This window comes from Chamaea fasciata, unplaced genomic scaffold, assembly GCF_029207755.1.
Source record: "Chamaea fasciata isolate MVZ Bird 193981 ecotype frontalis unplaced genomic scaffold, bChaFas1.0.hap1 SCAF_19, whole genome shotgun sequence".
In the NCBI taxonomy this organism is placed as follows: domain Eukaryota; kingdom Metazoa; phylum Chordata; class Aves; order Passeriformes; family Sylviidae; genus Chamaea; species Chamaea fasciata.
The window spans coordinates 7694181-7708290 of NW_027094104.1; the positions used below are offsets into that span (position 1 = coordinate 7694181).

Here is a 14110-nt window from a genome sequence, read left to right on the forward strand (position 1 = left end):
TGCCCATCCCCGCAGGCGGCGGCTGGCCGTTTCCCCAGCAGCTCCGGGACGATCCCGGTCCCTTCCCGCCGCCGTTCCCGCCCGGGGCCCGCCAGCCGCGGGTCCCCGCGGGCCCGGCCGCGCTCTCCGCGCCGCGGATGCCGCGGTGCGGCAGCGACACCGTGGTGACACAGCAGTGGCCGCGCAGGAATGCTGAGTCACCTCCTGCTCCCTCCTCCGTGAGGCGCAAAGCCGCTTTTCCCCCCCCGCCACGGGAAAAGGGATTTTCACTTTGTCAGCGCGGGCACAGAAGATGGAAAATTCAGCCGATGTGCCGAAGGACTGCATTTAGTGCAGCGCTTACTGAGGGGTGGGTGTGGTAGTGAGAGAGTTAACCAGTCCCTTTTCGTGCATTTGCTGAACAAAACTGGTTCCAGTGCTCCGAACCCCGAGACAGCGGCTCGCATCGGAGCCCGGCACCTTTCGGGGCGTGGAGGCTGCGGGGCTCGAACAACGGCACCGCTCTGTTGTTCAGCAACGTGAGCTTCCACCACCACAGGCATGAGGAAGTGGCACCTGCTGGCGGGGACGTGACAGTCACTTCTCTCCGAGGACAAGGTGTTCAGGGCGTTGGCCACCCAAAAATGCCGCAGGAAAGAGAAGGGAGCCTGATTAGCAGGAGGGAAACTGAGGCAGTGAGGGGTTTTGCTTTGCCTGCTCAGGCAATTGCTGGATTCACCCAGATATCCCTCAAATTCCTGTTTCTACTGACTGCCTTTATGGCGGCAAAGGTCACTGCACAGAAGTGTGATCTTGACAAGATTTGGAGAAATTCAATTAATAGTCGCTCTTAAAGCAGGGACTTTCTGTCCCCTGCATTGTGGTTTGGTACTGCTCACCCCAGGAACAGTTCCTGCATTAAAATATAGTGCCATTTTATAAATAATAAACCGTTTCATTGGAAAAAAAAATATGCCTTCTCTTGCTTCCCACTGGCAGAGTTAATCCTGCTCCTGCAAGAGAGGACAGTGAGGAGGGGATACAACAGGGCAGCAGCATTCCCAAGCCACAGCAGCTGCCTGAGGATGCAGTGAGGGCAAAACAAGATTAATGCAGCCAGGAGCCTCCAAAAGGGCTTTGCATTTGATGTGGGAGAGGAGAGAGATAAGAGTATGGAGGAGTCAGGATTAACATAAATTTACAAACCTTCCATTCCGGGCTGCAGGGCTGTCCTGGACTGTATTTCCCCATGGGATGACCCACCAGTGCCCCAGGCTGTAGGAACACTTGGGAACACTGTCACTGGTGTTCCCTCCTCCTCAGACACAGCCTGTTCTGTCTCCCCTCAGGTCAGCTGAACAGAAAAAGTGGTCAATCTTCAGCCAAATTAATCTTCAGACAAAAAACCAATAGCTCTGAGCTGTCTGACAAGCCCCCAGTTTTCCCTTCCAGGAGGGGTTATAAGCAGGAAGCCCCTGAAAGAGGGAGTGAGTGTGCACAAAGAGGGTATGGGATGCATTCAGGCACGTTCCCTTGGCTGTTACGTGTCCATGAACTTGAAGGGATGAGACAGGAACCAAATCCACCACAGGACTTTGCCTCCCTGGTAACGCCTGAGCCCTTCTGACTTCGCTTTGATCCTGACCTGGGTCCAGAGCGCTCATTGTGCCACAGGGATGTGCACTGCTCCCGGAAAACCGGGTCCCTGTGGGACAAGGGCTGGCACCTGGGCTTCAGCAGCTTCCCAGCCACTTCTTTGTGGCCCTGAGCAGGGCCATGCCAGCATTGCACCTCCAGGGAAGGACGTGACACGGCTGGAATTGCCCTGAAACAGTGCCTAGCAGGGAAATCCCTCAACGGCCCTCCCTGCTCCTTGCAGGATGGAGCTCAAGGCAGCCAGCCCCTTCAAGGCTGGCCCCAAAAGCCCCCCCAAGCCTTCAACTATCACAGACCCAGGCCGTGCTCTCCTTCCCTCTGGCTTTATTTGCAGAGGGAATTAAGACCCTGCTGGGAAAACCTCCCCTGTGCTCTGATAACTGCCTGCAGAGCCAGCTCTAAATGGCTTTTTGTAAATGAAAACGCAGGATTATGAGGTTCCCCTCGTCACTGTTTACTTAGTGCTCTGCCAGAGTGAGGGGAGCAGGATAGAGACCCCCTGCTCTGGGCAAGCCCCTCGGGCCACCAAGGAGCTGGCACATATTGGGGACCAGCAAGGTGCCACCCAGGACATGGCAGAGCCTCCCTAGAGCAGGGGGTTCCCAGACAGATGTGGGATGGGTGGGATGCGTGTGCACGTAGCAGGAGCCTTGGTCCAGGGGACAGGGCATCTCCAGGGCACTCTGTTTTGTGAGCTGGGGGCCGGGCTGGGGGATGATGCTCATTTTCTTCCTACGCCAGGTTGCTGGGGAAGGAAGGGGGGTGTTTGCCATGTGGGTTGGTGCTGGGCACACATCCCCCACGTGACAGGAACGGGGAGGCCAAGCAGGGCTGCAGCTCCCCTCAGCAGGAGCTCACTCAGGGATGGCAAGGAGCTGCCCAGTGAGGCCATGGGGTCTGCTGAGGGGTGCAGATCCAACGAGCCCCGTGCAGAGGGGACTATCCTTGGTCATCCCTGTCTGCCGGCAGCAGGACGAGGGGGTCCTGCCTCTCTCTGCTGCACTCCCAGGGACTGGAGCCACCACAGCCGCCTCGCACAGCTCCGACCTTTGGATGTTTGCACATTCCTGCCTGTTAATGTGTCTCGTAACCAAAAGCTGCCAGGATGGAGCATTACTCCCCCCAGCACTTGCCAGGCTGCTCCCGCCCGTTCCCCAGCTGAGAACTGGCACTGACCCCAAACTGGGTGGGCTCTCCAAAGGAGCAAAACCTGATGGCTCTGATAGGAGTGATGAGCATCCCACCCCTTGACACCAGCGAGCCCCAAATGCTCCCAGAGCTCCTGGGGCAGGCAGCAGTCACCTCTCTCAGCCAGGCACGGGGAAAAGGAGCAACTGTTTCGGGGCAGAGCCGCGCTTCCCTCGGCTGCCAGCCTGGCATGTTGCCCACCAGCACGGTGCCAGGCCAAATTCTTTGCTATTTCTAGGTCAACACCCGCCTCTCGTAATGCCCTGAGCCCTCCTGCTGCCTGTGCCAGCCTCCAGCCCAGTGGTCCCTGTGTACAGGATAGGAGCATCCCAAAGGATCCACACCTGCTGCTGCTGCTCATCCTGGCTGGCCCCATCTGTAACCCCCGAATATCTGGCCCTCGTTGCTCCAAATTGGGCCATTCCCCAAATGCCTGGCTCTGCCCACAGCAGCACCCCCAGGAGAGCTGTGTCCAGGGAGTGCACAGCCTGCAGCCTGCCCCTGTTTCCACCCTTTTTGGGGGGTTTAAGACCCATCCCAACGAGTCAGACACCAAAGGAGTGTGTTTACTTTGGATTTCTAAAGCCATTTTCTCACTGTCATGATAGAAGTGAAAAAACGCCCACAATCTCAAGACATGGGATGGTCCTAACGCTCCAAACCTGGAAATAAATCACTTGGAAAAACAGCCTTTGTAAAGAAATCCCCGTGGCCCCGGCGCTTGTTTGCAAACCGGCCAAGTTTCGACCTTGGCATGACGTGGTTTCCCAAAGAAGGAGGCGATGCTGGCACGGCTCCGGCAGCTCAGCCCCTCCACTGGGGAGATGGATGTGTCCCCCCATGCCCACAGGGACCCCTTTCCATGGCATGAGCCGGGCTGGAGGAGCAGGAGCCCCGTGGGGCTGCCGCCCCCTACCCGGGCATGCATCCAGGGGGCGGTGGGGCTGAGGATGAGGAGGAGGAAGGGGCAGCCGAGCGTGTCCATGTGAGGGCTCTTACGCTGGGGCTGTTGCATTGTGGCTGCCGGCACTCCCCCTCTCCCTGCCGCAGGGCAAGCCCCGGCCTGCCGGGACATTGTGCCAGCCGGGAACAGCCACTGGCAACGGCCACTGACCCGTCCCGGGGCTCCCTGGGGCGCAGAGGGACGTGGGCACCCGAGGAGACTTCTGCTGGATGTGCTCCCCCATGCCAGAGGGTGCAGGGCCCCACGCACCGCACAAGAACAGGACTGAAATAGGTGCAGACATGCTCCAGAAGTTCTGCCGAGATAATCAGGTTCTGACCCACATCAGCCCTGCCTCAGTTTCCCCATCAGGGTGCTGAGAGCCATCCGGGCTGTGTGAGTGCCGCAGGTCCTGCTGGGCTCTGCTGGCAGTGCAAGGTCACTGCTGGAGAAGCAGGACAGGGGCTTTGTCCCCCTCTCTGTTCTCAAAGCCACCTCTCCCGGCGCCCCTGCAGCCCCACAGAGGCTGTGCATCCAGCCCGATCCCTCCTGGCAAAGCCATCGGAGTCCAGCCGTGGGGCTCAGCACAACCTCTCTGGAGTCTGCTGTGGCACCTCCAGCCCATCAGGTACAGAACACTAAAAAAATCAGTGTCACAGGGCAGGGAGTCCCTGAGCTGTCCCCAAGCCCTGCCTTGTGTGAGTGCCAGGCTGCCCCGATGCCATCCCCATCCCATCCCTACCAGGGACCTGCTGTACCAAGTAGATGCCCCTGACCGAGTGTGGTTCCCAAGAGATTTCACATCCATGTGAACTCCCGGATGCATGTTTGAGAACCTGATTTTTCCCAAACTTTGGAGGTTCATTCATTGCTATGCAAGGCGAGCCCATTCCCTACCCTCCTCCATCCTGTTTCCCCCTTCTCCCCCCTCACTACTCCAACCATCCCAGCCTAGGATGCTAAAATGGGCTGATTTTTTTTTACGATGAGAGGGGAAAAATTTTTTAGAAATCTGGGGATGAAGAGAGAACCCATGAGCTGTGACCTCCTCCAAATTCAAGGCACCAAATCCACACAAGGAAAACAAAAGGCAGCGAGATTAGCATTTCCAAACAGAGCAGAGATGGCCCCAATCTTTGAGCTGTTTATTCTAGGGTTGATTTTCAATATTTAGGATGATTAGCAAGTGAAAGCCGGCTGTTGCCAGAATGGCTCCGTGCCAGCCTCACACTCAATGGAGGGAAAAGAAAGACACGGCAAGAAAGGGAGAGAAAAGAAGGGCTTATGTGTATATTTTTTTTTTCCTCCCTCTGTGAACGGGAGATTGGTTTGAGGTGTCAATGTTTGCCCATCAGGGAGGGATGATGGATGAGGGGACGGCTGGGGAAATAGCAGAAATAAATAATAAAGGAGTAATCGCCATGTGCTGGGGAAGGACCTCACTAAGGCAGCGAGCTGAGCTTGCAGGGAGTGTTTGGAGATGGGTTCTTCCCAGACCCTCTTTGGTGGGTGCTGGTGGATGCCCCAAAACCCTGCCAGCTCTGGGTGGAGCGTTCTGCGTTCACTGCTTGTAGCAAGGGGGACACTGCCAGCGCGGGGTCCCCAACCCGTCACTGCCCCTGTGCCGGGCGAGCCGGGGCAGCCCGCGGGGCTGGACCAGCCCCAGCCCCGGCTGCAACCCCGCTGCCACCGGCAAGCCCGGGCAGGTCTGCGGCTGCCGGGTCCTGACCTCCGTGCTGGCACCGAGCTTGGGGCCGAGCACAGCCGCGCTTTGTGCCCCGCGCCCCTGGGAAGCGACGCCACCGCCCAGAGCACCCCCGGCTCCTGCACCTCCTGGCTGCCGCTCGAAAAAACACCACCCCCTCCGAACTATCTCACTGAAAGAAAGGAAAATTCACGTCCAAGTCGGTTCGGTTGCTTTCAGCTGCTGAACAAAACGGGGCTGTTTCAGGCCTCGCCTGCTGCCTCCTTTATATTCGCCCTTTCTCACTTTAAACCCCTCGACTGGCTCCGGCAGGCTGGAATATTTTTTCCTGGCAAGGGTGGTTTTTTCAGTCCCCTGGCAGGGTGGGGATGCTGGAGGCTTCTCTTTTCCAGGGGGTTTGAAAACAGTACTACGTGTTTGTGCCTGGCAAAACAAATGAAAGAAGTGGTCTGAGGGGCAGGGGAAGCGCCAGCTTTTTGCAGCCCTGAAGTGCCACCAGTACTGGGGAGGGGTAGAAGGGAGCAGCTCTTCCAGTTCTTCCGACAAGGAGCTGAGAGGAGGAGAAGCCAGGACAAGGAATTCCTTAATGCCTTCTGGTATTCATGGCCCCCAATAGCCCAAAGCTGAAAGGAAAGCCCAGATCTGCCTCTAAATCTCCCCCCTCAGACACTTCAAAGCTGTTCCCCCAGGGATAACCCTACCTTTTCCCGAGGTCAGCATCCTGCCTTCCCAGCACAGAGCACACACAGACCAAGGCAAGTGTCTGTCCTGAGCCCAGGTCTGATTTTGGGTTGAGATCAGCTGGATTGGGAGCAGCTGCAGCAGCTCTGGGACTGGTTCTGGTGCTGAGGGGATCAGTTGATCACTGGGGGGCTGATCAGGTGATCCTCACGTGCTCCCCAGGAGAAGCCAGGGCTGTGTCCTCAGGGCAAGAGGGATGGGACATGCAGGAGTGGGCGCACCCAAAGCACCAAGCTGGAGGAGCCCCATGCAGGGTCTGGAGAGGGATCTCTGTGCAGCTCCTCTCCCTACCCTGTACCCAAAAGGGCTCTGAAGCCACTTGGGCATCTTGGAGCATCTACAGGGCCAGGTGGGCACACGGTACAGCCAGAGGGACCTGTCAGCCCCAGGAGCTCCCTGCAGGGCCAGGGAAGGCTATTTCCAGGGTTGGAGCAGCTCCCAGGGCTCAGGACACCGGGCATGGCCAACCTTGTGTCACGTAGGTGGTGTGTAACCATTGTCTCACTGAGGCTGGTTTATGCCTCAGTTTTCCCACAGGGAATTTGCACAGTTGTGCAAGTGGGTGAGAGCTCCTGTGTCCTGGGACTGGGTTTACAAGCAGAGCTGGGCAAAGGAAACAAGGAGACAAAAGGAGTTTTTTCTTCTCCATTTTTTTTTCTTTATTATTATTTTTTTAAATTTGTAAATAATTTGCATGAAAAAAGTTAAATTGCACAAGTATCTCTGTAGTTCTCCAACATAATCCCCAAAGCAGGAAAACAGAAGAACAGCAAGTAAAAAGAAACACTGTCAATTCAAACAACTACACAGACCCCAAAGCCCCTCCTAAGTGCTTTTGTAACCAAAACAGAATCTAATTACAATCTTCCATTTCTTTTGCCAAGTCTAAGACACACAACTAAAATTCCAGCTTCTACTTGCTCCTACCTAATGGCTGCCCTACCTCTCTCAGCCTACAGCAAGCAGAGGCAAAGAATCAGGTTCTTGAGAGCTTCAAGTCAAGTTTCAGCAGAGTTTGGCTCTGCTCCCAAAATATTTCCAAGTTACCTTGCACCAACCCTGCTGCACACTGAGCCAAAAAGCCAAAGCTTCTTTTTGTGTGAATCCCAATGTCTCTCCCGGCTGGATGGAACTTCATTTCCACTCTGTCCCCAGAACCTGTTGCATGCACAGTTTTTGGCCTGAGCTCCTGGATGGAGCCTGAATGTGGATTTCTTTCCTCCTCAGTCCCACCTGGGAGCGTTCGGTGTGGAGTGGCTCCATCACCACCAGCTGAGGGCCAGGGCCAGGGCCAGGGTTTTCCTTGCACTCAGAGCCTGATGGAAGAGCTGGAGATGTGAAGAGCAACAGTCTCAGACCAAAAAAAGCAGAGAGGGGCTATGTCAGTGGGTGAAAGAGAGGGTTCATGGTGCTCCGGACCCTTTGGCAACTGCAGCAAGGGTTTTGGGTACAAAAATTACAAAAGCCGGTTTTGGGAGCATCCCGCTCCCTGCTGCTCCTCTCCTGCCAGGGCCAATTCCTGGATTCTTCACAAAACCTGTTGGTGCAGGAGTCCTCCCTTGTGTGGTCTTGTTTTACAAAACAATGAACACAAAACCTTTAAACTGTGAAAATATAAAACTCCTCTCAAACTGCATTTCAAGTCTTCCCCTCCCCCCTTAAGAAATCCTAGTGCTAAAAAATATAGATTTCTTTGAATATATAATATATAATAGATTATATAAAAACATCTAAAGAGGCACACTTGCTGAGTTTATAAACCTTTTCTTCTTCCGTAGGCACAAGTCAGCTGGGATGTTGAACTTGGAGAATCCAGAAGGGACCTGTATTTTCTTACCAGCTAATTATCACACTGTACTTACCAACTGCACTGAGACAGAAAAAGGAAAGACAGAGAGAAACAGAGAGACAAAGAGGTGTGGAAATTGCACTTTAGTCTATCAAATCCTAAGCCACCAGGAATCTCATGTCTTAGATGGGATTTCACAGGTAATTTCAACCCATCATAATTCACATTTCTTATTTAAAAGGAAAACGTCAAAAAATAAGTAGTGTTAACTTTCTTCTCTTGAGAAAACTAGAAACTTCTGCGGTGTCCTTTGAAGACACAGCAGGCAGTTCCTGGGGTGGTGGGCTTTTTTCCCTGGTGTTTCTGGGAATAACCTTACAATGAAGCTGGTAAAAGTCACCATGGGCATCTCTAGGAAATCTTGTCCCTTGTAAGTCCCAGCTTGGGGAGAGCATCCTACAAAAGTCTTACAAGAGTCGTGCCAGACTGCTCAGGTTGATGACATCTGCCAGCAAAGAGGCATCGATGTCTTCAAACACCTGGTCAATGTTCACACAGTTGGAGAGGTAATCACTTGTCCCTTCGTCCCAGGGATGCTCCAAGAAAGTTGTGGCCATGAGGGTTTCGTTAAAGTCCAGGCTGTACTGGTTGGTTTCTGTGACGACTTGTTCCTGCCCCTGGGGACACTCCATGTGTTGCCCTTGTCCTGTCCAGTCCAGGTCGCATGTGACAGGGTTGATGGAAGGTGGAAGCTCCATATCCACCAGAGTGGAGAAGTCTCCGTTGAGGTTGGTGTTAAAGACAGTTTCCCAGTCAAAGACACCTTTCAGCGATCCCAGCTCAGTCTGCTCCTCCTGGGTCATCAGGGCTGAGCTGGGAAGCCGGGACACCTTGGCCGTGGGCAGGGGCGAGGGCTGCTTGCGCTTCTGCCCCGCTTTGGTGCCCACTGGGCTCCAGCTCTGGCTGCTGGTGGTTTCCTCAAACTCTTTGAGCAGCTGCTGCGCTGCCACGTTGGCCTCGAGGACACTGTTGGAGCTACAGGAGGAGGTGGCTGGGCTGACAACGTGCCGTGCTTCTTTCTGGGCTCTCCCGGAGAAGGCCGGGTGGACCTGCACTGGAGACATCCTCCGCTTTTTGTAAGTCCCGTACTTGAGCCGGTTGGCATAGTAGGGGTCCAGCTTCCAAAAGCCACCTTTCCCTGGCTCGTCTTTCTCCCGAGGCACTTTGATGAAGGACTTGTTCAAGGAGAGGTTGTGCCGGATGGAGTTCTGGAGCCAAAAGAAAGAGAAATCAAGGCTGAATGCTTGTCTGCTGCTGTGGGACCTACCTGCCTGGGTAGGCTGGTGGAGGTTTTCAGCTTTGGGAAAACAAAGCAGAACTGGCAACATCCAGACATCCAAGGCTACATGTTCAGCAGAAAGTCCCTCAAACCCCTGAGTTTTCCCCCCTCAGTCTCCAGCAGTTTTCCTGCCTCCTATCTCATCCAGCCAAAGGTGGCAGGAGCCAAGGGGTTCAAGCCACCCAATGGGAGGCTCTTGGGCAGCTCTCCTTGGCTGGAAATTGGGGTCATGGGGCATTGGATCTTGCAGAGCACTGGGAGAAACTGGCTTGAATTGCTCTAGGCATGGAGGAGGTTGGATCCTCCTTTGTGCCAGGGAGGAAGAGGTGGGTTTCTACACCCATGTGGCCATGGCCCCTTTAAAAGGGGCAACCCATGGCAGCGCTGTGCGGGGATGGCAATCAGGGCCCTGCTGGCATCCCCCAGTTCAGCTGAGTCTATTGTTAGTGCTGAGAAGAAAATATTTGGACAAAACATAGGCACCATGCCTTCCCCCAGCCAGGCTGGCACAAATCAGACGGGAGAACACGGAGAGACACGTGCGCTGTTCCACCCTGTGTGTCCCCAGAGGTGCCTCCTGGCCCAGGGAAGCTCGGTGTGAAATCACTGCATCTTCATCAGCCACTGCTCAAATAAGCTGAGGGAAGAAAAAAAAAAAAAAGGTGGGGAGGGCAGAAAAGGAGGAGTTTCTGCTCCCGTCGAGCTGTTCTGAAACCCTGAATGTGCCTGGAGTGATGTGAATAATCAGAAAGGAAACTCAGTTATTGGGTAAATAACCCAGCGTTGGACTCCACAAAGCCAGGACTGTACTAAGAGATTGGATATGGTAGAGGTGTTTTTTTTTTTTTTTTTTTTAATGTTGCCTGGATATCTTTATGCTTATTCATCCATAATCCGTAGTGCCGAATAGGAAAAACAAGGCTCAATTGCTTAGAGCTGTTGAAAAACATGCACACACACTCACACACACACACACAACAAAACCCTCCTCTGGGCTGAAGCTCCTTGGGTTTGTTGGCTCCTCTCCAAAGCACTCAGCTCCCACAGGAATATATCCATCTCCCCCTCAGACTATGGGTGGCATGACCTTTCCAGGCTGTCTTCACGTACGGGAATCGGGATAGGGGATGAGAACACAGCCTCAACAAGAAAGAGAAAGAAAAAAAAAAGAAAGAAAGAAAGAAAGGAAGGGGAAAAAAGTGAAAAGAAACAAAAGATTAAAAAAAAAAAAAAAGAGAGAGAGAAGAAAGAAGAAGCAGGAACACAGATATTCCCCCACACAGTCCAGGCTGTGGTAACTCCAATTTTACTGTGTAATGAAATTTTACAAGGATCAGAGACTTGAAAGCTGAATTCTCTGCTGCCCATCTCTCCTCCCCATCCCAAACTTCCCTCAGCCCAGGCTGAATTATTACTCAGCCAGTCAACATATTTATCATTCCTGCCTGCAACGGTCCAGCGTACCCCCTGCATCTCTGCAGAGAGGGATTGAAAACCTTCTTTCTTTTTTTAATGAACACATTTAATTAAAAACTTTGTGAATGCCCAGCCATGGAGTGTGCAGGAGAAACTCAACCCGCTGGCACCCAGCTCCTGCTTCCAAATCACTTTCATAGGTCCCCTGAGTGTAAGAGGGGGACCAGGAGGGCCATGGAGGGGGACCAGGAAAGGCTCCCTTCCCTGTGATGGGCTTCAGGAGCCACTGGAGACCCAACTGCCTGGAGAGAAGGTGGGCAATGCCTGGGCTTTGCAGCGGGGCTCTCCAGCCCTGCTCGGATGGCCACTGCCATTGGGATTAGTGACGCACTGCAGATTTGGGATGGGAATAACCCCAGTGGAGGGATGAGCCCCCCAGGGCCCTCCAGCCCTGCCATATCCTAGAAAACCTCATGTGCCAGAGGTCACCTCGTGTGACAGAGTAGGGCAGTGAGCCAAGGTGGCTGGGAAAAGCCCCTGGGCTTCAGGCTGTCCCCAAAGTTGGTGAGCTTGGGGGCTGTCCCCTCCCCACTGAGGACATGGTCGTGCTAGCTGGAGATAGCAGCCCGAGTTAACCACTCTTGGGCTTCCCTCTGCAGGTCACACCAGCTCATCCCAGGCATGGAGCCTCCTTGGCCTGTCCCTGAAGCCAGGAGCCCAGTACTCTGCCCTGCTTGGAAAGCAGCAGCATTTCTGCTCAGAACCTCCCCAGTGAGAGACTTGTCTAACAAGTGGCATCTCCATCCTTCTCTCATGACTGGTTTTCAGCACCCAGGGACACTCGACCTGGCAACTTCTCCATGTGTGCTCAACCCCGAGGGACTCGGGGCCCCATGAGAACTCCAGGAATGTAGGGACCGAGAGGCCTTTGCCCTGAAGCCAAGAGGAGTCTCAAATGCCAGAGCCCAACAAGTACCTCCCCGCTCCCAAAATGATCCTGGGCTCTCCCCCAGGATGGCTCCTTCCCTCTGCCACCCCTGTGGCCGTGGCATTTGTGCCCAGCCAAGTTCTTTCCCATTCTAGCCCTTCCCCACTGGCAGTTGGTGTCACTCTTTTCCCAGTGGGATCCAGCATCCCTGCAGGGTCTTGTCTTGCAGGGTGGAGGCTGTGGAAAGCCCTGCTCAGCCCTGCAGAGAGAAGGGCCAAGGCTCCACATCTCCTACCTGCCAGGTGGGATCAGCGTGTCGGAAATAGCAGAAGTTGTCAGTAATCCACTTGTAGATGGCAGAGAGGGTGATTTTGGGTTTATTGCTGGCTTCCATGGCCATGCAGATGAGGGTGGCATAGGAGTAGGGTGGCTTGACGTGAGGGTTGGTCTTGTAGTCGATGTCCCCTGCGAGATGAGGGGCCACAGCCATGTCATGCTGCGTGGTGGAGGAGGTGGAGGAGGAGACGGGCGTGCAGGGAGTGTGGCGTGTGCCCTTGCAGGCCGGGTCAGCAGCCAGGGGCGAGCACGGGGACTCAAAATCAACCAGGCTGAACAGACTCTCACTCATCGTGTAACAGTCCTGGGGGTCTGAGCCAGAGTATAACTGAGGCAGGCCAGTCTGGGCCACTGTGAAGTCCCTCAGCCACATGAGGTCTGGCAGGCTGTCATCCAGGTCTTCCTCCACGCACTTCACTTTGCCCTTGGCTTTCAGCGCTCGGCTCGGCCACGCCATGTCTCCCTTAGTGCTTCCCGAGCTGCACGTGAAGGGGACAGAAGGGATGGGGCAGATCCTGCAATAACAACAGGGACGGGGTGAGGTTCCCCAAGGTGAGTCTCTCTCTGACAGCCAGGCAGGCCCAGCCCTGGGTGCTCCTGGAGCTGCTGGGGGAGACCTGTTCCTGGTGTGCTGTGCAAGGGACCTGCAACGCCTGCCCCGAGGGGATTTAGCACCCTTGAACCTCGGGGAAATTCCCTCAGACTCCTACACCACAGTATCACTCACTGACCTGCTGCCCAGCAAGCTCTTGGCTGAACAAAGAATTTAAAAAAAAACCCAACAGTAAAAAACCCCTCAAACAACTAAAATCCAGCCCTGCCATCCCACAAAGTGAGGTTGTTTCTTGGGAACACACATCTCTGGATACCTGGTGCTCACAGGACTAATTCTCAGTATTCCACACCAGGACAATATACTTTAAGGTTTCCCCCCTCTCATAGCCAACTTCTCTCGGTTTGATGCTATTTCTGCTTCTACCTTCCCGTGGTACCCAGGAACAACTGGGGTGGTCTGAGGGAACAGGCAGTGTCCACCCCGAGCACACGCTCAGTCAGAGCAGTCAGAGGGAGCCGGCAGCTTCAGACTTTGGGGAGTCCTGTGTCGGGGATGTGGGTGTAAACCCGAAATCCCGAGTGTTTGGGCCAGGAAAGAGCGCCGGGAGGGCGCATAACCCGAGCCGCTCCCCCGCGCAGACCCACCGCCCCTCACGGCGGCTCCGACCGCGCTGCCCTTCCCATCCCACCGCATCCCCTTACCCCGTCCCGGTGTCTCACCCGACAGGCAAAGTTCACGACAGAGCAAGAAGCTTCTGGAAAAACAGGAGACGGGAGGTAAAAAAAAAAAAAAAAAAATCTTAAAAAAAAAAAAAAAAGTTAAGGGGGAGGAAAAAAGAGAAGGGGAAAAAGAAACCCCGTGGGTGTCGGGGTACCCGTGCCGGCCGCCTGCGGTGTGCCCCGGCCGGGCCGTGCCCGCCGAGCCGCCGTGAGCCGCGGCCGCCCCGGCGCGGGGTTAAGTAGCGGCTCCGGGAGGCTTCGCGCGTTGCCGCGGCGACGCCACGCCCCGTAAACATCCTCCGGGCACGCCATTGGCCCGCGCGTTGCCATGGGGACGGGGGGGCGGTACCCAGGGATGCGGGGCGATCCCGCAGCCGGGGCCGAACCCAGCCCCGGGGACATGGAGAGACTTTGGGGTGACCTTACCGCGGCTTTTCAGCACCTGGAGAAAGATGGAGAGGGACTTTTGACGCGGGCGGGTGGTGATAGGAAAAAGGGCAATCGACAGAGAGTAGGTTTAGATTGGATTATGGGAAGAAATTATTGTGAGGGTGGTAGAACAAGTTGCTCAGAGAAGCTGTAGATGCTGGAATAGTTCAAGGCCAGGTTGGGTGGGGCTTGGAGCAACCTGAGATAGTGGAAGGCGGCCTTCCCTGTGGTGTGGGGGGGTTGGAACTGGATGATCTTTAATGTCCCTTCCAACCCAAACCATTTGTGATTCCATGTAAACCTGTGTCCTGCCCCTCCAGGGGCAACTCCAGCCCTTTCCTCCTACCTGTGCTCCCAATCCTATTTCTTTCCCCTGATGCACCCAC

At 54.9% G+C, this 14110-nt stretch overlaps 1 protein-coding gene across 1 annotated transcript; it reads right to left on the bottom strand.

Annotated features, from left to right (window-relative positions):
* Positions 1 to 6864: 6864 nt before the first annotated feature.
* Positions 6865 to 13281, bottom strand: FOXJ1 (forkhead box J1). Its single transcript, XM_066200460.1, has 3 exons — positions 13278 to 13281; positions 11980 to 12535; positions 6865 to 9269 (listed from the first exon to the last, which is right to left on the bottom strand). Exons 2-3 carry the CDS (start codon positions 12475 to 12477, stop codon positions 8469 to 8471), a joined length of 1299 nt encoding a protein of 432 aa, XP_066056557.1. The 5' UTR covers positions 12478 to 12535; positions 13278 to 13281; the 3' UTR covers positions 6865 to 8468.
* Between the last annotated feature and the right edge of the window lie 829 nt (positions 13282 to 14110).